Source organism: Elephas maximus, chromosome 2 (genome assembly GCF_024166365.1).
Source record: "Elephas maximus indicus isolate mEleMax1 chromosome 2, mEleMax1 primary haplotype, whole genome shotgun sequence".
Lineage (NCBI taxonomy): Eukaryota > Metazoa > Chordata > Mammalia > Proboscidea > Elephantidae > Elephas > Elephas maximus.
This window is the reverse complement of record NC_064820.1, coordinates 214,025,973-214,047,020: the sequence shown is the minus strand read 5'-3', so window position 1 is coordinate 214,047,020 and position 21,048 is coordinate 214,025,973. Positions and strand designations below refer to the sequence as shown.

At 49.0% G+C, this 21,048-nt stretch overlaps 2 protein-coding genes across 5 annotated transcripts in view; one reads left to right on the top strand and one right to left on the bottom strand.

Annotated features, from left to right (window-relative positions):
• The window catches only part of TOP3A (DNA topoisomerase III alpha), a 47,553-nt gene extending 37,743 nt beyond the window's left edge, over positions 1-9,810 (bottom strand). For 2 of the 4 annotated variants that reach the window (XM_049874712.1, XM_049874713.1), the window contains exon 1: positions 9,362-9,810. In XM_049874712.1, coding sequence (XP_049730669.1) covers positions 9,362-9,541 — 180 coding nt within the window. In that variant the 5' untranslated portion in view covers positions 9,542-9,810. Of the gene's footprint in view, positions 1-5,309; positions 5,595-9,361 lie in introns of those variants that run through there. The other 2 variants (XM_049874715.1, XM_049874714.1) reach the window with 2 other exon arrangements.
• Positions 9,811-9,841: 31 nt separating this feature from the next.
• Positions 9,842-20,968, top strand: SMCR8 (SMCR8-C9orf72 complex subunit). The gene is made up of 2 exons (XM_049874716.1): positions 9,842-12,703; positions 16,362-20,968. The coding sequence occupies exons 1-2, from the start codon at positions 10,347-10,349 to the stop codon at positions 16,813-16,815; spliced, it is 2,811 nt and encodes a 936-aa protein (XP_049730673.1). The 5' UTR covers positions 9,842-10,346; the 3' UTR covers positions 16,816-20,968.
• Positions 20,969-21,048: the final 80 nt, after the last annotated feature.

The window sequence follows — 21,048 nt, the reverse complement described above, 5'->3', positions numbered from 1 at the left end:
GTGGCATTTCAAATACAAACAGGGTCACCCATGGCAGACGAGTTTCAGGGGAGCTTCCAGACTATAACTAGGAAGAAAGGCCTGGCAATCTACTTCCAAAAATTAGCCAGCACACTAGAAAAAGATATTGTTTGGTAAAGTAGAAGGTCAACAAAAATGAGGGGAACCCTCAATGAGATGGACTAACGCAATAGCCTCAATAATGGACTCAAACATGAGTATCATGTGCCATGAAGATAGCACAGGACCAAGCAAAGTTTCGTTCTGTTGCACGTGGGGTCACCATGAGTTGAAGCCGATTTGATGGCAATTAACAACAACCTGGAGTTCAGCTAGTCTAGCGTGGCCAAGAAAAGAAATTACCTCTGCAGACTCAACTGCTACTTAAGTTCTTTTAGTAACAGAGAATGAACATTGTCTAACCACTGGTTTCTAAAACTTCATTTTAAGAAAGCAAGGAGCCTCCCCAAACAAAATCTGACATGGACCCTGACATACAAGAAGACAGATGTACTCTGGCTGCAGCAAGGCTGCAGTCCTACTCAGACTCTTTGCAGACTAGCCTCAAGTAGCTTCACATATTGAAAACCACTGGTCTCATCCTCCAATAACATGTCTGCTGACTCAGGTTCAGGGTTCTCTCAAGGCCTATTCTACCAATAGTCTTTAGGATTTAAAATATTTTTCCTGAAATTTTAAACTTGCCTCCCTGTAATTCCCATATACTGAGAACAGTATATAATTATTTGCAATCCCACGTCTTGGGTGAGGTGCTGGGGGTGAGGGACTTCAATGCAATAGGTTTCTTTCATATATGGCCTTCCTGGCCCTGGGTTTGTAATTCTCCTAAAAATGACTGGTTGGGCCACAGTCCGCCCTGAGATTGGTCTACTTTACCCACCTTGCAGGGATTACCCAGTTTACTAGTCAGGTAGATTGTGTGTAAAACCACCCAATAGGATTGAGTGACTTGCGGTTCACCGAGGGGATTGGTTGGTTCATGTTCCTGCTGAGAGAACACCACCTTGAAATTGACAAGGAGTTTACTTATATAAGCAGCTAACCCCACAGAAGTTTTTGAGAGGGGAGGAGGGAACCTCAGGACCAAGAAAAGCCTGGAGTGGAGTGGTCTGGACCTGGGGTTCCTGCACGGGGAACCTCCTAAAAGAGCTGTAATACGGGTCAAGGGCTGTAACACTAAAGACGGTGAGAGCCCTGGAAGGGGCCTGGTGGCAGAGTCAGTGGCCAGAGGCCTGAAAGGGGCCTGGCAGCGGAGTTGGAGGGCTGAGAGGGCCTGCATGGCTGAGCAGGCTGCTACACTGGCTATGAACTAGGCCAGTGAGCTGCAGAGAGGCCGATGGTGGGTAGCAAATGGCGGAGAGAACTAATAGCAGAGAGACCTGATGGCAAAGAGATACTGAGAGAGCTGTCCTGGTTGGAAGTCGTCCTGCACAGAAGAAGGCCTTGCCTATGTGCTTCCTGATTCTGATCCCGAGTTGTTCCTGTTACTTCCAAGTTGATCCTGATCCCAAGTTGTAGCTGGTTAAAACCAAAAAACCAAACTTGTTGCTGTTGAGTTGATTCTGACTCGTAGTGACCCCGTAGGACAGGGCAGAACTGCCCCACAGGGTTTCCAAGGAGCAGCTGGTAGATTCGAACTGGCGGATTCGAGCTGCTGGCTTTTTCGTTAGCAGCCAAGCTCTTAACCACCATACCACCAGGGCTCCACCCACAGGTATAGGGGTTATAATTCACAACACGTTTTGGGGGCACGCAATTCAATCCACAACAGTATTGTTCCATCAATGCCTGTGTGTGAGTTGTGTCTTTCCTGGTGACCTTGGACCTCGGCTCAACGATTACCTTGTCTCCCTGACTAAAAGGTGAGCTCCACAGTCACACTGATAGCCTTCCTGCCTCACATGCCAAATACACCAATTCAACAGATTCTACATGTACAACTGATTACGTTTTTCAAGTTGCGCAACCATTCTCACCCTCCTTTTCTGAGTTGTTTCTCCCTTATTACCATAAACTCACTACCGCTGAGGTTCCTATCTTATCTTTCCAGCTGTTGCTGTCAATTTGATCCCATATAGATAGTTCTTAAGACAGCATAATGCTGAAGCCAGACTTTTTTTTTTTTACTAGTGAAGCTAAACCATGGATCGATTTTAAGATGACGTCAGGAGATATTTTTGGTTTAAGTGTTAAAGATTATTTCGGGGCAACAGTTCCACCCTCCATGGCTCCAGAAAGCGTACACTCCTTAAGAATTTGAAGTTCTGTTCTACATTTCCCCCCCTTTGATAAGGAATCTTTGATCAAAATGTTCAGTAATGGTAGCCAGGCACCATTCAGTTCTGGTCTCACAGCAAAGGAGGCAGTTGTTCATGGAGGCAATTAGCCACACATTCCATACCCTCCTCCTATTTCTGACTCTCCTTCCTTTGTTGCTCCAGGTGGATGGAGACCAGTTGTTGAGCCTTGGATTCTTTTTTTTTTAATTGTTGTAAAAATACATATAACACAACATTTGCCAGTTCAACATTTTTCAGGTGTTCAATTTAGTGATATTACTTATATTAACCATGTCATGCAACTATCACCGAGTCGTTGACAAATTTCCATCACCATAAACAAAAACTCACTGCTTCCTAAACAATGGCTCCCCGTTTTCCCCTCTCTCCTGCCCTGGGTAACTACTGATAAACTTTGGTCTCTATACATTTGTCTATTCTTTTTATTTCATGTAAGTGACATCATACAATATTTATGCTTTTGTGATTGACTTACTTCACTAAGCGTTTAAGGTTTTCAACGTTTGTTCACATTGTAGCATGGATCAGGACTTCATTTCTCTTTCTGGCTGAGTAGTATTCCAATGTATGTATATACCCCACCTTAGTCATCTGTTGATAGACATGTGGGTTGTTTCTACCTTTCAGCTATTGTGAATAGCGCTGCAAAGAACACTGGTATACAGGTATCTGTTCATGTTGCTGCTTTCAGGTCTCTTGGATACATACCTAGGAGTAGAATTGCTGGGTCATAATAAGGCAGAGGTCCACAGGTTGCAGAAAATTCCACTGCCACAAGCAGTTTGCTCAGCCTGCCCTGTAACTTTCCACTAGAATCCCAGTTCCTTTGCTTGGCCTGCCCTGTAACTTTCCATTAGAATCCTGGCTCCTTTGCTTGGCCTGCCCTGCAACTTTGCGTTAGAACCCTAGTTCCTTTGCTTTACCTGCCCCGTAAAAATCAAAAATCATGGCGTTGCATGAAGTTATATGTAAACCTCACTGCACCAGTGTAGTATGATTAAGAATGTAGCTGACATAACTTGTGTACTTGTAAACCCCTTAAAAATAACCTTTCCCCTCGGCCTCATGGGGCAGTCGTGACAGAAGCAGCGCTGGCTGCTTCCTTTCCTTGCACAATGAAATAAAGGGACCTTTCCACTCTCCCTCCTTGGTCTCTCGTTTATTGACCGATATGAGTCACGCTAAGCAGAAACTGGGGTTTCCACGCAGTAATAATATGGTAGTTCTATGTTTAATTTTTAGAGGAACTGCCAACATGGCTCATCTTAACTGATGCAGAAAAAGCATGTGATAAAATCCAACACGCTTTGTTGATAAAAACACTCAGAAAACTAGAAATGGAAGGGAACTTCTTCAACACGACGAAGGGCACTTCGAAAAACACACAGCTAACATCACATACAATGGTTAAAGATTGAAAGCCTTCCCCCTAAGATCAGGAGTAAGGCAGGATGCCTTTTTTGCCGCTACTATTCAACACTACTTTGGAAGTGTAAGTACAACAATTAGTCAAGAAAAGAAAAGAAAAGGCATCTCTTTTTGCAAACATGATCTTATATATAGAAAATCCTAAAGAATCTACAAAATACCCACTAGAGCTAATAAATGAATTCAGTAAAGCTGAAGGATATAAGATCAACACACGCAAATCCGTCTGATTTTTATACACTACCAATGAATAATCTAAATGGAAATTTAAAAAAAATAATTTCATTTACAATAGCATCAAAAAGAATAAAATACTAAGCAGTAAATTTAACCAAGGAGGTGCAAGACTTGCACACTGAAAACTACAAAACATTCCTGAAAAAAATTAAAGGCCTAAATAAATGGAAAGACATCCCATTTTCATGGATCAAAAACATAATATTGTTAAGATGGTAATATTTCCCAAAGTGATCTACAGATTCAATACAATCTCTATCAAAATTGCAATAGCCTTTTTTGTGGAAATGGAAAAGTTAAATGGAATTGCAAGGGTCCTCAAAGAGCCAAAACAATCTTAATAAAGAAGAAAAAAGTGATGCCTCACACTTCCTGATTATAAAACTACAAAAAACTACAGTAATCACTACAGTGTGGTACTGATATATAAGCACAGACATATAAATCAGTGGAACGGAACTGAGAGTCCAGAAATAAACCTAGACTTCTACTGTCAATTGATTTTTTCCCTAGATTTTGTCGAGAATATACACAGCAAAACATATGCAAATTCAACGTTTCTACGTGTACGATTAGCGATCAATTGATTTTTGACAAGAGTGCCAAAATCATTCAATGAGGAAAGAATAATCTAACAAATGGTGCTGGGACACCCGAATATCTATATGCAAAAAAATGAAGGTGGACCAATAACTCACACAATATACAAAAATTAATTCAAAATGGATCAAAGATCTAAATATAAGACTTAAAACTACAAAACTTTTAGAAGAAAACACAGGGACAAATCTTCATGACCTTGGATTTGACAATGGATTCTTAGATACGACATCGAAAGCATAATAAATAATAAAATAAAAACAACCCAATTGAAAAATGGGCAAAGAACTATGATAGACATTTTTCAAAGAAAATACACAAACGGCCAAGAAGCACATGAAAAAACACTCAAAGTTATTAGTCATTATTGTTGCATTAACTGCTGTAGAGCTGACCCCCGATTCATGGCAACCCCATGTACGTTCTGTTGTGATCCACGAGAATCGAATCAGTCTCCGCCATGGATTGAATCGTGTCCCCCCAAAATATGTGTGTCAATTTGGCTAGGCCATGATTCCCAGTGTTGTGTGATTGTCCACCATTTTGTCGTAATTCTCCCATGTGTTGTAAATCCTCTCTCTATTATGTATTGATGAGATGGGATTGCAGCAGTTATGTTAATAAGGCAGGACTCAATCTACAAGATTGGATCGCGTCTTGAGCCAATATCTTTTGAGATATAAGAGAGAGACAAGCAAGCAGAGAGACAAGGAGACCTCTTACCACCAAGAAAGCTGCGCCGGGAGCAAAGCATGTCCTTTGGGCCTGGGGTTCCTGTGCAGAGAAGCTCCTCAACCGAAGTAAAATTGATGACGAGGACCTTTCTCCACAGCAACAAAGACACAAAGCCTTCCCCTGGAGCCAGTGCCCTGAATTCAGACTTCTAGCCTACTAGACTGTGAAAGAATAAATTTCTCTTTGTTGGAGCCATCCACTTTTAGTACTTGTTACAGCAGTACTAGATGACTAACATAGTCTCCCGCACAGAAGGCGAGAATTCTACTACTGAAACACCACTGCCCCCCCCCCCCTTATCGTTCATTATTGTTAGGTGTCGTCGAGTCAGTTCCGACTCATAGAGACCCTACGTACAACAGAATGAAACACTCCCTGGTCCTGTGCTATCCTGACAATCGTTATGCTTGGGCTCATTCTTGCAGCCACTGTGTCAATCCACCTCATTGAGGGTCTTCCTCTTTTCCGCTGACCCTGTACTTTGCCAAGCATGATGTCCTTCTCCAGGGACTCGTCCCTCCTGCCATGTACAAACTATGTAAGACATTAGGGAAATGCAAATTAAAACCACTTCACATCAATATGGATGGCTATTAACAGAAAACAGTAAGTGTTAGTGAGGATGGGGAGGACTAGATTAGAAACTGGAATTCTCATCCACTGCTGGTGGAAATGTAAACCGGTGCTAGCCACTGTGGAAAACAGTCTGGCAATTCCTCAAAAAGTTAAGCACAGAATTAACACATGACCCAGTAATTTCACTCCTAGATACATACCAAAACAAAAAAACCTGAAAGCAAGTATTCAATCAAAAACTTGAATATGAATTTTCATAACAGCTCTACTCAAAACAGCCAAAAGATGGGAACAACCCAAATATTCATCAAAGGATGAATGGGGAAACAAAATGTATCTATTCAGCCATAAAAAGGAATGCAGTGCTGACACATAGAGAAGATGGTTGAACACAAAAACACTACCCTAGGTAATAAGGGGGTGTGGGCAGTGATTGCTTAATGGCTACAGGGTTTCCATTTGGGGTGATGAAAACCTTCTGGAGCCTCTGTCACCTCAAGTAGTTCCAGACCCTAGTCTCTGTCACACAATACTAGAGCCAGATTCTTAGTCTCTGTTACTCAAAATACACCCTGGAGTCCAGTCTCTGTTCCCCAACCAGACCGCCAAATTCTGCCACCCTAAACAAGACAACTATACCTCTGTCTCTATCATGCCCACTGAGAAACAATGTACAAAATGTCACCTCAAACTGCAGACCTGCACCCATGGTCCCTTTAACTTTGATGTAGACAACCAGACCCCCATCTGTCATCCTAAACTATACAACCAGACCCCAAGCACCACTTACCCCAAACTAGATAAGCAAACTCCCATTCTATGTTACCCTAAACTAGACCTTGGAATTCTAGGTAGGGGTAAATGACTGGACACATTGTGAATGTACTAAATGTCACTGAACTGTATACTTTAAAATGGATAAAATAGTGTATTTTGTTACATGAATCTTACCACAGGCACACACCAAACCTCACTGCTCCCTAATAGTCAGGAATGGCCCTCATGACCCGCCTTCAATTGCCTCTCTTGCTTATCTCACTGTCCCCTCCTACATGAACTTAACTAACTTCTCACTGTTTTTTAAATTTTTACTGTGCTTTAAGTGAAAGTTTACAAGCCAAGTCAGTTTCTCATATAAAAACGTACATATACCTTGCTATATACTCCTAGTTGCTCTCCCTCTAATGAGACAGCACACTCCTTCCCCCATTCTCTATTTTCGTGTCCATTTGGCCAGCTTCTGACCACCTCTGCCCTCTCATCTCTTCTCCAGACAGGAGTAGTCCACACAGTCTCATGCGTCTACTTGATCCAAGAAGCTCACTCTTTACCAGTATCATTTTCTATCCCACAGTCCACCCCAATTCCTGTTTCAAGAGTTGGCTTTGGGAATGGTTCCTGTCTTGGGCTAACAGAAGGTCTGGGGACCATGACTTCCTGGGTCATTCTAGTCTTAGTCAGACTGTTAAACCTGGTCTTTTTATGAGAATTTGAGGTCTGCATCCAACTGCTCTTCTGCCCCCTCAGGGGTTCTCTGTTGTGTTTCCTGTCAGGGCAATCATTGGTTGTAGCCGGGCACCATCTAGTTCTTCGGGTCTCAAGCTGATGTAGTCTCTGGTTTATGTGACCCTTTCTGTCTCCTGGGCTCATAATTACTTTGTGTCTTTGGTGTTCTTCATTCTCCTTAGCTCCAGGTGAGTTGAAACTAATTGATGCATCTTAGATGACTGCTTGCTAGCATTTAAGACCCCAGACGCCACTCTCCACAGTAGGATGTAGAAGTCACTGGTTTTGAACATGTCAAGATACTGCAGTCTACTGTGTTGTTCTTTATACATACTGTTTCCACTGCCTGGTAAAACCTTACAGCCTTAGCTCAAATGTTCATTCGACAAATAGTTATTAAGAGTCTCCTGTTTTCCGGATGCTGCATTAGGCACTAGGAGCATAGTAATGAACAAAAAAGACACAGTCCCTGCTTTTCGGAACTCCCAGCCTAAGGAGGGGTGGTGAAAGGCATCAAATGAAGCACAGTGCATTATTTAACTGAAATGGGTAGGTGCTTTCCAAGTAGGAAAATAGGATGCCATAGCAGCACATCACAGAGGATCCCTGACCTAGTACGGGAGAAAAGGGTGTAGGAAAAGGTTCCTTGAGAAAGAAACACCTAAGCAGAGTCCTTAAGATTAAGAAATTAGTTAAGGGTAGAAAGGCCATTCTCAAGAGGCTGAGAAGCTTAGAACTAGACAATCTTGGGGCTGGTCACTGAGATGCTAAGCCCTGGAAAGAGGTGAAGCTCTTAGCTGACACTCACACAACCTTGGCTCGTGCACTTGCTACCCCTACCCTGGACACACCAGTCTGGGGACTCTGGAGTCTAGAAAGAAAAAGAAGCAAGGAGCTTCACCCCAAGCTCTTAGAAATTCTTCAGAAAACCATTTCAGGATCTACTTTCACTGTCTGAGAAAGTAAGGTCCCCATGTCACCTCCTTCATGAAGCCTTTTCTTAACTTCCCTTTTCCCTATGCCTCCAGTGTGTCTAGAACACGCTCTGTCTGTCTCACGTGTCTGTCTCTGGAATTACTCTGTAGGAGCAGATGGAGGACTGACTTCACTGTTGATCCCCTGCTACAGAGCTGCCCTGTCAGCAGGCTGCAGAGGACAGGAGATGTGGCAGAACACAGGAAGGGCTAGCTCAGCTGGGGAATAACCCCTTAGGGCTTAAGGCCCAAGTTACAGGAGTTGGGTCAGTAGGTCCCAAACTTCACTGACTAGCCAGTGCCCCAGGTGATTCTGACAGCAGACAAGTTGAGTAAGGCTGATGGGGGAGATCAAAGATTTTCAAGCAAATAAGTCAAATGTCCTAACTATATGCCAAAGCTGGATGATGAAGAAGGAAAACCAAATAATCGATGCCTTTGAGTTATGGTGTTCGAGAGTACTGAATATACCATGGACTGCCAGAAAAATGAACAAATCTGTTTTGGAAGAAGCACAGCCAGAATGATCCTTAGAAGCAAGGATAGCGAAACTACATCTCACATACTTTGGACACGTCATCAAGAGGGACTAGCTCCTGGAGAACATTATGCTTGGTAAAGTACATGGTCAGCGAGAAAAAGAATCTCAACGAGATGGACTGACACAGTGGCTGCAACCATGGGCTCCAGCATGACAATGATCATGACGATGGCGCAAGTCCTGGCAGTGTTCCGTTCTGTTATACATAGAGTCGCTATGAGTCGGAGCCGACTCGACGGCACTCAACAACAGCATCAATCTGAGGAAAGCCGGATGCCTGGGAAACCAGACAGGAGGCCACTGCAATAGTCCGCAGAGAGCGGCGGCGGCGGGACCCAAAAATGAGAGCAATAGACCCCATCTCTACTCCAAAAGCCCACCTCAGTGTGCCGGTCCGCGGGCCGCCCTCCGGGGCACAACGGATCGGAAATGCGCTTTCTTACCCGCCTCATGCGACTGTTGGACAGCAAGTCGGCGATGCCTTTGGCCGCGTCGTTTTTCTCGGCCACACAGAGGACCTTCCGCACCCCTCGGAAGGCCACTTCCATGGCGGCGCGGGACAAGGCGCGTGCTCTGGCCCGTGGCAGCCACCGGCGCGCGCAGCGGGCGGCAGGAAAAATCATCCCTGAGCTCTGTACATGCTAGGGGAGCCGCGCTGAGGCCAGCCCGCCGCCCGCAGCTAAGGCGACGAGCGCCCCCAGGAGCCACTCGCGTTCCGGCCGCCTCCCCACCAGCCCGCCAGGCAACCGCCGGGCCGGCGGACGAACGCGCCCCCTTCGCCCGCTCGCTACTCTCCTTTCCGGCGGTGCCGCCGGCCTATCTGCTTAGTACGGGGAAGTCGTCACTGCTCGGCCGTCCCGCCCCCGCCGCACGCTTCCGCACCATCTTCCGCGCCTACTCGGAACCCCCCGCGAGCACTTCCGGGTCACGCGGCGCCGACGCCGAGAGTCATGTGACATAAAGATGGCGGCGCCGCGGTAGCGGGTCCCTGGTTGTGGCGTCCAAGGAGCCGCAACGGTTTCTGCCCCCAAGCTGTGGGGGCGGCCCGTAGTCCCGCGTTAGGCACCCTTTCCGGACTCAGCTGTTACTGGCGCGGTGGAGTCAGGGCAGTGCCGGAGACCTCGCTGCAGGTGCCTTGGGCCGGCCGCGCTCGCTGCGGGAGGAGGAGGGTAACCAGCTTCCCCGGTCTTCTGGGCCTGAGGCCTTGGGGCTCATGAAGCCGTCGAGGGCTCCGGAGAAGCTACACCTTTGAGCCGGGTGTGGGAGTTTTGAGTCCTCGAGTGTGTGTGAGGCAGCCTAGGATTCCTGAGGGCTCAAAGGCGGCCACAAGGACTTAGTTTCCTACTCCAGAGGCTCGGCGTCCCCGCGTTGACTACCCTTGCATTCTTTCCCAGACCCTCTCCATGTTCTCTCCTCACATCTGGAAATATGATCAGCGCCCCTGATGTGGTGGCCTTCACCAAAGAGGACGAGTACGAGGAGGAGACTTACAATGAGCCGGCTCTGCCCGAGGAGTACTCGGTGCCGCTGTTCCCTTTCACCAGCCAGGGAGCCAACCCGTGGTCCAAACTGTCCGGGGCCAAGTTCTCGCGGGACTTCATCCTCATTTCTGAGTTCTCCGAGCAAGTGGGACCCCAACCCTTGCTGACCATCCCCAATGACACCAAAGTTTTTGGCACTTTTGATCTCAATTATTTCTCCCTGCGGATCATGTCTGTGGATTACCAGGCCTCGTTCGTGGGCCATCCCCCTGGTTCTGCCTACCCTAAGCTGAACTTCGTGGAGGACTCCAAGGTGGTGCTGGGCGACTCCAAGGAGGGAGCCTTTGCATACGTGCACCACCTTACCCTGTACGACCTGGAGGCCCGTGGCTTCGTGAGGCCCTTTTGCATGGCTTATATCTCAGCAGACCAGCACAAAATCATGCAGCAGTTCCAGGAGCTTTCGGCTGAATTTTCTAAAGCCTCTGAATGCCTGAAGACAGGCAACAGGAAGGCATTTGCTGGGGAACTTGAAAAAAAGCTTAAAGATTTGGATTACACCAGGACAGTGCTGCACACAGAAACAGAGATTCAGAAGAAAGCCAATGACAAAGGCTTTTATTCATCTCAGGCAATTGAGAAAGCCAATGAGCTGGCCAGTGTGGAGAAGTCCATCATTGAACATCAAGACCTGCTGAAACAGATTCGTTCATACCCATATCGGAAGTCGAAGGGGTCTGATTTGAGTGCGGGTGAGGCAGAGCACACGCAGGATCAGGCTGGTCAGGCATCCACTACCTCTAACCCTGATGAGTCTGCTGACACAGAAGTTTACACTTGCAGACCAACCTACACCCCCAAGCTCATCAAAGCAAAATCCACCAAATGTTTTGACAAGAAGCTGAAGACCTTGGAAGAGCTCTGTGACACTGAGTATTTCACTCAGACACTGGCTCAGCTCAGCCACATTGAGCACATGTTCAGAGGAGACCTATGCTACCTTCTGACCAGCCAAATTGACAGAGCCCTTCTAAAGCAACAGCATATAACAAACTTTCTCTTTGAAGATTTTGTGGAGGTTGTTGACAGGATGGTAGAGAAACAAGGTAGCGTGCTCCTTGAGCCCGGTCAAGACAGGCCACCTTCCAGGTCTCTGGAAGAATGTCTGATTCCCAAAGTGTTAATTAGTGTTGGTTCTTACAAGTCCAGCGTGGAGTCTGTGGTGATCAAGATGGAGCAGGAACTTGGAAATGAGGAGTACAAGGAAGCAGAGGTGACAGAAGTGAGCAGTTTTGACTTGCAGGAGAACTTGGACTACCTGGATATGGATATGAAAGGGAGTATCAGCAGTGGTGAAAGCATTGAGGTTCTAGGAACCGAGAAGTCCACCTCTGTGCTATCTAAATCTGACAGCCAGGCCAGCCTCACGGTACCGCTGAGCCCCCAGGTGGTCCGGAGCAAGGCGGTTAGCCAGAGGACCATTAGTGAGGACAGTATTGAAGTCCTCAGCACTTGCCCCTCTGAGGCACTCATCCCTGATGACTTTAAGGCCAGCTACCCAAGTGCCATTAACGAAGAGGAAACATGTGCAGATGACAGTGAGGGAGCCATCCACTTCCAGGCAAGCATCAGCCCCCCGGATCTGGGGGAGGCAGAGGAGAGCAACTTGGAAAACACCCCATCACACACCGACTCCTCTTGCTGTATTGGGAAGGAAAGCGACAACTTGCTGATGCCACTCCCCACTCCTCCCCACAAGCTCTCTGACAATGATGGAGTGGTGAGCATCCCTCCACAAAGCTATAGACAGAAGGACCAGGGCTTCCATGTGGACTTTGCAGTGGAAAATGTCAGCCCTTCCCAAGACAACAGTTCCGAAAGCTTCCCGGCTTATGAGCTGGACCCTAGCTGCCTGCTGGCCAGCCGGGATGTCAGTAAAACCAGCCTGGACAACTATTCAGACTCCACCAGCTATGTGAGCAGCGTGGCCTCCACCAGCTCAGACAGGACTCCCTCTGTGCATCCCCCCGGCTCCTCTTCTGAGAGGCATAAAAAGAGGGCCGGCCAGAATGCCTTAAAATTCATCCGCCAGTATCCCTTTGCCCACCCCGCCATCTACTCGCTGCTCAGCGGGAGGACACTTGTGGTCCTGGGGGAGGATGAGGCCATCGTCAGGAAGCTCGTGACAGCGCTGTCCATCTTTGTCCCCAGTTATGGCTGCTATGCCAAGCCTGTGAAGCACTGGGTTTCCTCCCCTTTGCACATTACGGATTTTCAGAAGTGGAAGCTTATTGGCCTGCAGAGGTAACTGGTTACAGGTGGTAGGGAAGGGCCCTGTCCAGTTAGAGATGGTGGAGGCTTCAAATGCACATCTCTTTGGGTGAGGTGGGCCCAGATTCAGGGACCTGTGGCTTCCAGCTGGGGTTCCCCAGCAACTCACTGTGTTATTGTTGGCAGATCATTCTCCCCTGGCCTTCAGCTTCTGTGTTTGTCATGGGAAGGGCTTGCAGTTCTTAAGTGGTTCCCAACCCTGCTGTATGAGAATTTTTTAAATCACGAATTCCTGGCCACCATCCCCAGAGACTCTGAATCGATTGGGCTGGGGTAAGAAATGAAATTTTTCTATGTACAGCAAAGTTTGGGAGCAAGTGGACTGCAGGTCCTTCCTGTAAACGATTTGCTCCTCAGAGGCTGTGATCTTTCTCTGAGAGGGCAGCTGTCACAGAGGGACGGCAGGGCATCCTCATAGAGGGCAGCCGTCACAGAGGGCAGCTGTCACAGAGGGATGGCAGGGCGTCCTCGGAGAGGGCAGCTGTCACAGAGGGATGGCAGGGCATCTTCAGAGGAGGCAGCTATCCCAGAGAGACGGCAGGGTGTCCTCAGGGCAGCTGTCACATAGGGACGGCAGGGTGTCCTCTGGCCCTCGCTGTTCTGTTTGCCCGAGGAGCCTGTCTGAATAAGGAAATGCCGTGACCAGTCCCTTCTTCCGCTCTCTGAGTATGTTAGGTTTCATCTCCCCATGCTACTGATATCTGCTTTGAGAGATTCCTTTTGTGTTTCCAAATACTGCTCAACGAGTTAAGCCTTGCTAAGGGGCACTTTCCCTCTGTGTATTCACCGTGTTCAGTTTCCTCATTTTGTGGCCCTGAACGAGGCACTTCCCTTCTCTGAGCCCCATATTCCTTGTTTGTAAAAGAAAGCCGTTGAACTAGGTGATCATTAAGGTCTCTCCTGACTTTGTTTTCCTCACATTACGTGGAAAGGGTCAAATGAATTTCTTCAAGACCTTAATCAACAGTTAGGAATTCTTCTAATATTCCTACTTTCTCATTAATCCTGAAGATTAATGAGGTGTATTATCTCCTGTGGAACTCCCCTGGAGCTTTCCCTAGCCCTTGCTGAGTTAGGTTTTACCTGGGGTAGTCGTGTCTGATTTAAGCCAATGCATTACCCTATCAGGGCTTGTTGAGAATCTACTGAAGGTCATGTGGGTGCTGGGCCACCAGAGAGGGTGTGTTCTGGTCCCAGCTCTAACACCAGTTCATTCACGGGGTACATTCTGGCATGTCGCCCCAGCACTGTAGGCTTCAGTTGCTCTGTAGGAAGTAAGAGGCTTGGGTCTTTGAGTGATCATTTCTCAAATATTTACTGAGGTCTGCTGAGTGCCAGGCACTGTACTTAGTGCCAGAATTACAAGGTGAGTTAATCATGGCAGTGGTGACAGGAAGAGCGTGGCCTCCAGGATCAGCCCCAACCCAGCCCCGTCACTGCTGTGGGACCTGGAGTCGGCACCTTGGCCTGTCTGAGGCTGTTTGCTCAGCTGCAGCTGGAGCTGAGGAGATCTACCCTGTAATAAAGTCTGTTGAAGGGCCTCTTGCATCTGACCCCTACTGACTGGTCTCCTCTGAGATCCAAGTAGGGGACGCAGGCCAGTTGCACAGAGGCTGCATGTGGTTCTCACCCACCAGCCTTCAGAGAGTAGCCTGGAAAACAGATTTTTTAAACATTCTTTCCTGCAAAAGCCAGAGGTCCAGTGAATTGAGATCTTTGCAAAGAATCCCAAGTGGGAGAGTGAGTGATTATTTCTCTGGTTAAATTTCCCTTCTCAAACCCGAGTGTGCTCCGGTATTAGGAACTGGGGATGTCTGCCTCCAGAGGGTCCTGTTCAGGCATGGGGGCGATGGATCGGGGTCCCTGGGGAACATGTCACTGAGGATCAGCTGAGGGGCCAGAAGTAGAGTAGGCATTGCACTTGCTGCAGCTCCCCTGCCAGTGCAGTGCAGAGAAACCCCAGGGGGAGGTGAGCAGTGGAGGGGAAGCATCACGAGGTTAAAGTCCGTGGCAGTGTGGCCTGCCCATTAGAGAGGGGGCAGGGGGTGCTGTGAGCTCCAGCCCTGGGCTGCTCCAGCAGCTGTGCGAATGTGGCCCAGTCGTCTCGCTCCTGCATTCACCGGATCCTGTGGTGCCTCTGTAGGTGGAGCCTGCAGCACCCACCTCCTGGAGTTGTTGAGAGGGCTCACATATGTGCTATCTATAGCCTGGTGCAGATAAGGGTGCTGAGTCAGTGTAGAGCCATGGGCGACTTTTAGGGATGCCGATAGGGCCCTGTTTTGCTGTGCTCTCAGATGCCCGGCCTGTGCAGGTCTCTGCCTCCCACCTCTGGGACCTTGAGCTTGTGCTTTCCTGGATCTGAAATGCCTTCTCCCTCTCCCAGAGCCCACCCTGCTTTCAAGGCCTACCTCCAGTGCCAGCTCCTCCATGACCCCCCTTTGATTTTCTCAAGGTGTCTCAGGAGACCTTGGCCATGTCCCTCTTCCCATCAGGGTACTTGCATGCAGCTCTCTTCCCAACCACACTGAGCTTGCTCAGGACAAGAATTCCAGGGTCCTTTTTATTCCATTCACAGCCCCCAGGTCAGTGCCTGGTATATAGCAGGTGTTCAGTAATGATTATTAAATATTTGAAAAGATAATAAAACCCAAAAGGAAAAAATGTTGTGAGACTATTTTGGCTCCAAGTTACTGTCAACTCTTTTAAAAGATACGTTATACCTAACACAAGCTCTTAAATTTCTGAGGTGTGATAGTCTGTGCAATCTGGTCAGCCAGCCATTTGCCAGACTGTACAGGGTAATCCCAGCTCTGGAAAACTGATCTAGAGGAGGCTTGTTAAGAACCAGCTTACTGAGGCTGACCACATCAACTTTCTCTTCTCGTGGAACTATGCTTCCTGCCCGTACTAGGCAGTGGGGGCCATTAGGCCAAGGCAGACTCAACCCTGGTGCTCCATGGAGAGACAGGTAAGCAGCAGTGCCTACCCTGGGAAGTGTCAGGCTATGAGTAGTAATAGTGGCAACCACAGCTAGCATTTAGCTGCTACTGAGGGCCAGACACTTCTCTCACCACAACTCATTTAATCCCAGCAGCATCCCCATGAGGTAGGTTCTGTTACCTCCATCTTGTAGATGAGGCTCTGAGAGGTTCAAGAATGTGACCAAGGTCACACAGCAAGGAAGCAGAGGTGCACACAAGGGGGGCATTTATTCCAGATTGAGGGATCAGGGAAGGCTGAAAAAGTTCTTATTGACCAACTGGTATAAACCAAGTACAAAAGGGAAGAAGGGCATTCCAGGCAAAGTAAACAGTTCAGTGATTTGGGGGCCCTGCAGAAGGCTGGCCGTGGCTCAAAGGTGGGTCCATGTGGGGAGGTAATGGATGAGGCCTCAGAAGCTGGCAGGAGTCAGTCCGGGAAGGGCTTGTGGGCTATGCCAAGGTGTTCAGCCACCATCATGAGGGTGGTGAGGAGCCATAGAACAGTGTGATAATCAGATTTGTATTCCAGAAAGAGCCAATAAGTGCTGGCTGGGCGGAGCTGGCCTGGAGTCAGAATGCTCACACCTCCCAGGCTCAGCCTCCGTCTTCCTGCACTTCTCTTCCTGCTGACCTTTGCCTGTCTGTTTCAGAGTGGCCTCTCCTGCCAGCGCTGGCACCCTCCAGGCCTTGAGCCGCTATAGCCGCTATACGAGCATCCTGGATCTGGATAACAAGACCCTGCGTTGCCCCATGTACAGAGGTACCCTTGTGCCCCGGCTGGCAGACCATCGCACCCAAATCAAGCGGGGCAGCACTTACTACATGCACGTCCAGAGCATGCTCACCCAGCTCTGTTCCAAGGCCTTCCTCTACACCTTCTGCCACCACCTGCATCTGCCTGCGCACAACCGGGAAACACAGGAACTGGTGGCCAGTCGCCAGGTGAGCTTCCTGAAGCTGAACCTGGGTCTGGTGAATGAGGATGTCAAGGTGGTCCAGTACCTGGCCGAGCTGCTAAAGCTGCAGTACATGCAGGAGTCTCCTGGGACCAGCCACCCCGTGCTCAGGTTTGACTATGTCCCCAGCTTTTTGTATAAAATCTGAGATTGGTCCCAGCTACTGTGACAAAGACCTCTGACTCAGGGCAGAGGGGTTTAGGGGGGAGGTGGTTGGCATGACCAAGCAGTTGTCTAAGCTTGACTGTTTAGACTTGTGTTGTCGGTGGGAAGGAAATCAAGGTGGCCACCATGACTGATGACTCTGGGCAGCTTGAGTGTTGAGCATGGGCAGAGATGAGAGGCTGGGTCTCTCGGAAGGCATCTGGAGGGGCAATAACAGCCCCTCCTGGTGCCAGGTACAGAATGGCCCAAGATTGGGAGTGGCTCCTGTCTTCCCAAGGACTGGCAGCCAGGGCAGAAGAGCCAGCGTCCCTCAGGTGGGTGGGGAAGAGCGGGAGACCAGAGCCTAGGTGGACGGAGCACACAGCCACATTCAGCACTTGTTGACCCAGGACGACAAAACACACTTGGCCTCATTCAGACCCAGCTGGAGGCCCCTGAACAAGTGAGGAGGAGGGGCAGGCGCACCACCAGCTTCCTGGGCCCCAAGGCTGCAGAGGACAAGAGAGAGAGCACCCTTACCCTCGCTGCCTCACCCAGGGAGACATGCTGGTACACTGTCAGTAGAAATGACTGCAGGAGCTGAGCTGCTGGTCCCTGCTGGGAAAGGCACCACTCGGAGGTAGACAGATACCCAGTACACAGGGTGGGGCTGGCTTGCCCGTGCAGTCACCACTGTGCTCTCCTGGGGACAGCCCACTGCCTTTTCTGGACAGATCGAGCCATCGTTTTTCTCCTGAGAAAGGTCTGCAGAAATGTTCAGATTCAGCAGAAGTCATGTTCCCCCTCCAATGCAGTCCCCTCACCCCATCAACCCTTTGCAACCATGGTACTACCTCGTACGGGGTCTTGTTGACAAGGTGGCAGCAGCATTCTGTCTGCCTGGCCAATGGGGTATGAGCCCACCCAGCAGCAGTAATCTTGGGAGGGGTTTCCTGCAGAAGCCAGGCTCCTCTCCATGCTTCTACTGCCCTCCCCCCCGAGTCCCACCTCCACAGAAGGCGTTTTGAGACTGAAAAAAGGAAAAGCCTCTGTTCATCTACCCCACCGCCTCCCACCCTGACCACCACCCCCGCAGGCCCCCTCCTCCCTGGGGCTTAAGGAAAAGTTTCCTGCAAGAAGAATTTACACCTTTTTTCAGAAACTGTTTTTCCCCACAAGTAGGAATACTCTGGATGTTACTGCTTCTTTTTAATTTGTTCCAAGAAAAAGGTGGTCACAGGGGCCTGAATCAGCCACAGCGGTTGCTCCTGGGCACTCGTACATATATGCACAGACTAGGCACTGCCTTTAGTGTTGCTTGGGTCCTGCTGCTGACACCCAGCCCCACTGTCAGCTTTGGGAGCACCGTTGAGGTCACTGAGGGCAGCCACACAGGACCAGGGAGGGTTTGCCTCCCAGCGCCCTGTGATCCTCCGTCACACAGGTGTCTGCACAGAAGGAGCGTGCCTGCTGGCACCCCCTCTCCCCTCAGAGGGCTGTGGCTTTGCACATGAGGCTTCGACCAAGACCCTTTTGTGGCGGATGGCGTTGCCCACGCCTCATCAGTTTCTTTGTACCTGTGCCTGCGCTGTGCATTTTCAGAGACAGAAGTTGCCAGCAATGTCTTGGCAGTTTTTAAATGTGAAGTATCCATTGTTTGCACGTGAAGAAGGCTGCATAGAAAGCCAGTTCTTCTGTCTCCCTCTGCCTGTCTCCACGCCCCCTCCCTGGTGTTTTAAGTGCTGCTTCATTTTCTAACTGGGTGGTTAACAGCTGTCTACTTAGGCATCCAAGGTTGCAGCAGCGCAGTATTTTGTCTTAAAGGGAAGAAAGGTCTGTGGCGCCCAAATGACAAGAAAATGGACAGGTGTTCATTGATACTGCCGCTGCTGTTTTGTCCCTGTGTTTTTACACTAGTGTGGAAACCTGCAGTTAATGCTGCTTCTCACTTGGGAAGCTGGTCGAGGCAGCAGGTCAGTTTCTGGCAGATGCTGAATCGCAAGAGCAATTGGCCTTCTAGAAGCTGAAGCAATGCATTACACTGATCTTAAGTAGAAGTCCGCTTCAGTGGGTATTTGCTTGGAGGCTTAGCCTCGAGGACGGTTCAGAAGGTTCTCAGGACTCTCAGGCAAAAGACCAGTCAGGGTGACAGAGCCACGTCTCCTGGGTGGAGCCAGCTACAGAAGGAGCAAACCGGGAGCAGCTCACTCAAACTGTTTGCTCTCAGAAGTGAAGGTGGTGTCACTGAATAGTGGCTGAACTCCAGGACTGAAATTTTGGTTAGGGTACCTTTTCAGAGTGGCAGTTTCAAAGGATTACTTGATGCAGAGTATGCTAGTCCTTAAAGGGATATTGAAGGTACTAGACCTGAGTCATAGTTGAGGCAGAGATGTCTGATACTCTGACGCTCTGCGCCCTCCCAGCCCTGCTCCACTTTGGAAAACTTGAACCTACTAGAAAAGTCTTGTACTTATGGCTGTTGGTGGTGGGGAGACCTATGCAATGGGGCTAATCTCTTGAAGAATTTTCATTTGAGGTTTTTGCTTTAGTAATAGGTTAATGAGTTTTATAAACCATCTAAAAACACCACTTCCAGAAAATAGGTATTAGTGCCCCTAATGACTTCTTCAGTCATAGGTATCATGTTGAAGGCCCAGGCATTGAAGCTTTATTCTTGTCTGAGGTCTGTTTCAGCTTCACCTATAAGCCATTACCACTTCCCCAACCCCCTTTTTATAAAAACAGCCCAAGTTAAAAACCTGATCAGGCCAGCAGTATGCACTAATGGTTTTCAGAAGCCCCATTTTAGAGAACTGAAGGCCTTTTCTGGCCTTTGTGACGTGTGTGACACTGGCCTGAGCTTCTGCCTCACCTGTTCCCCTAGGAGCCTCACTCCCATGGTGGAAATTTAGGATTTTAGCAGTTGTGACTTCTCCATAGTTTACCACAAGGCTGGCAGTTACACGCATTGCACAGGCCTTAGGAATGGCCCACGGCAGCTCACCTGCCATCCCCACCTAGCCTGTAATTTCTGTTTCAAAGCATTGCTGTGTCCAAAGCACTGTCAACTCAACCCCAAACAAATTACATCTCAAAATCCCAGAGAGGCCTGTGGACGCCCCCCAGCACCCGGCTGGGGCTGCTGCAGCTCCCGCAGTGTTGCTCAAGGCAAAGAGCTCTCTGCTCGCTGGACATCTTACATGCAGTGACTGCCCACGTCCTATCCATGTGGAACGCACACTCCCCTCCCCCAGCCCCAGCGTTGCATGTCCAGCCAGCTTCTAGTGTCACGCCGTCGTCTGTCTGCAGGACTGGCAGCACAGTCTCAAGCTGATGGAGAATTCATGGTGGGCATGTCTAGCATGGGATGAACTGGCTCCCTTGGGGAGCAATCAGGCATCTCCTCCTTTGCCTCCCGCCTCCCTCAGGCAAACCAGTCCGCTGTCTGGCTTTTCCCCACCACTGTGATAGAAAGTGGTAAAACTGGGATCTTTACAGACCTCAAAAGCAAAGAGCCCTGGATTTCTACTTCTAGCTGGAAAGCAAAGAACTGATAACGTCTGGCACCAGACATTCTCCTGGGCTCTCTCCTTGGGGCCATCTCATATAGTCTGGTTCTGTCAGATAAGGTTTGGTTCAAGCTACAGGAAGGCAAACGATGAAGGTAATGGAAGGAACACTTAGCAAACCCACCTGTAGGCATGGGGCCTGGGCTTGCTGGGAGTCAGTTGTTCCACCCAATATGAAGGAGATGAACTCGGTCCTGTGTAGTAGGGGGCCTTGGATACATCCATTTACCCTCAGTTGGGGAGGAGTCCCAAAATTACATGTTTCAGCAGCAAAACGGCTCCCAAGTGGAGGCCGAAAACAGAGCCTGGGACCACATCCAGCACACTGGGTGACTGCAGCACCTGCGCCGGCCCCACTTGAGCGAGCACCAACAGCAGCTAGGCCCAGGCTGCAGGGAGTGCCAGGAAGGCAGGGCCGCAGGGTACCCCTGCTGCCGCTCAGTGCACTGGGTCAGTGGACACACAGGCTCAGTTGAGATAAATGCTGCCTTCAAGGTGGCAGTGAAAAGCAGTCTGTGGTGAATTCCTGTTATTTTTTAAGAAAGCTATTTTATTACTGCATGTTCCCCTGTCTGTTTGTGACTGTCACCATGCAAGCAGCAGCTCCCACAAGTGGCTGATGGAATCGTTCAGCTGACGTGTGGTACCATTTTATCGGTGTTGCTGAA

Coding starts and splice junctions, on each gene's coding strand:
- SMCR8 (XM_049874716.1), top strand. CDS start 10,347: ATGATCAGCGCCCCTGATGTGGTGGCCTTCACCAAAGAGGACGAGTAC. Junction 12,704..16,361: donor AAGCTTATTGGCCTGCAGAG/GTAACTGGTTAC, acceptor TGTCTGTTTCAG/AGTGGCCTCTCCTGCCAGCG.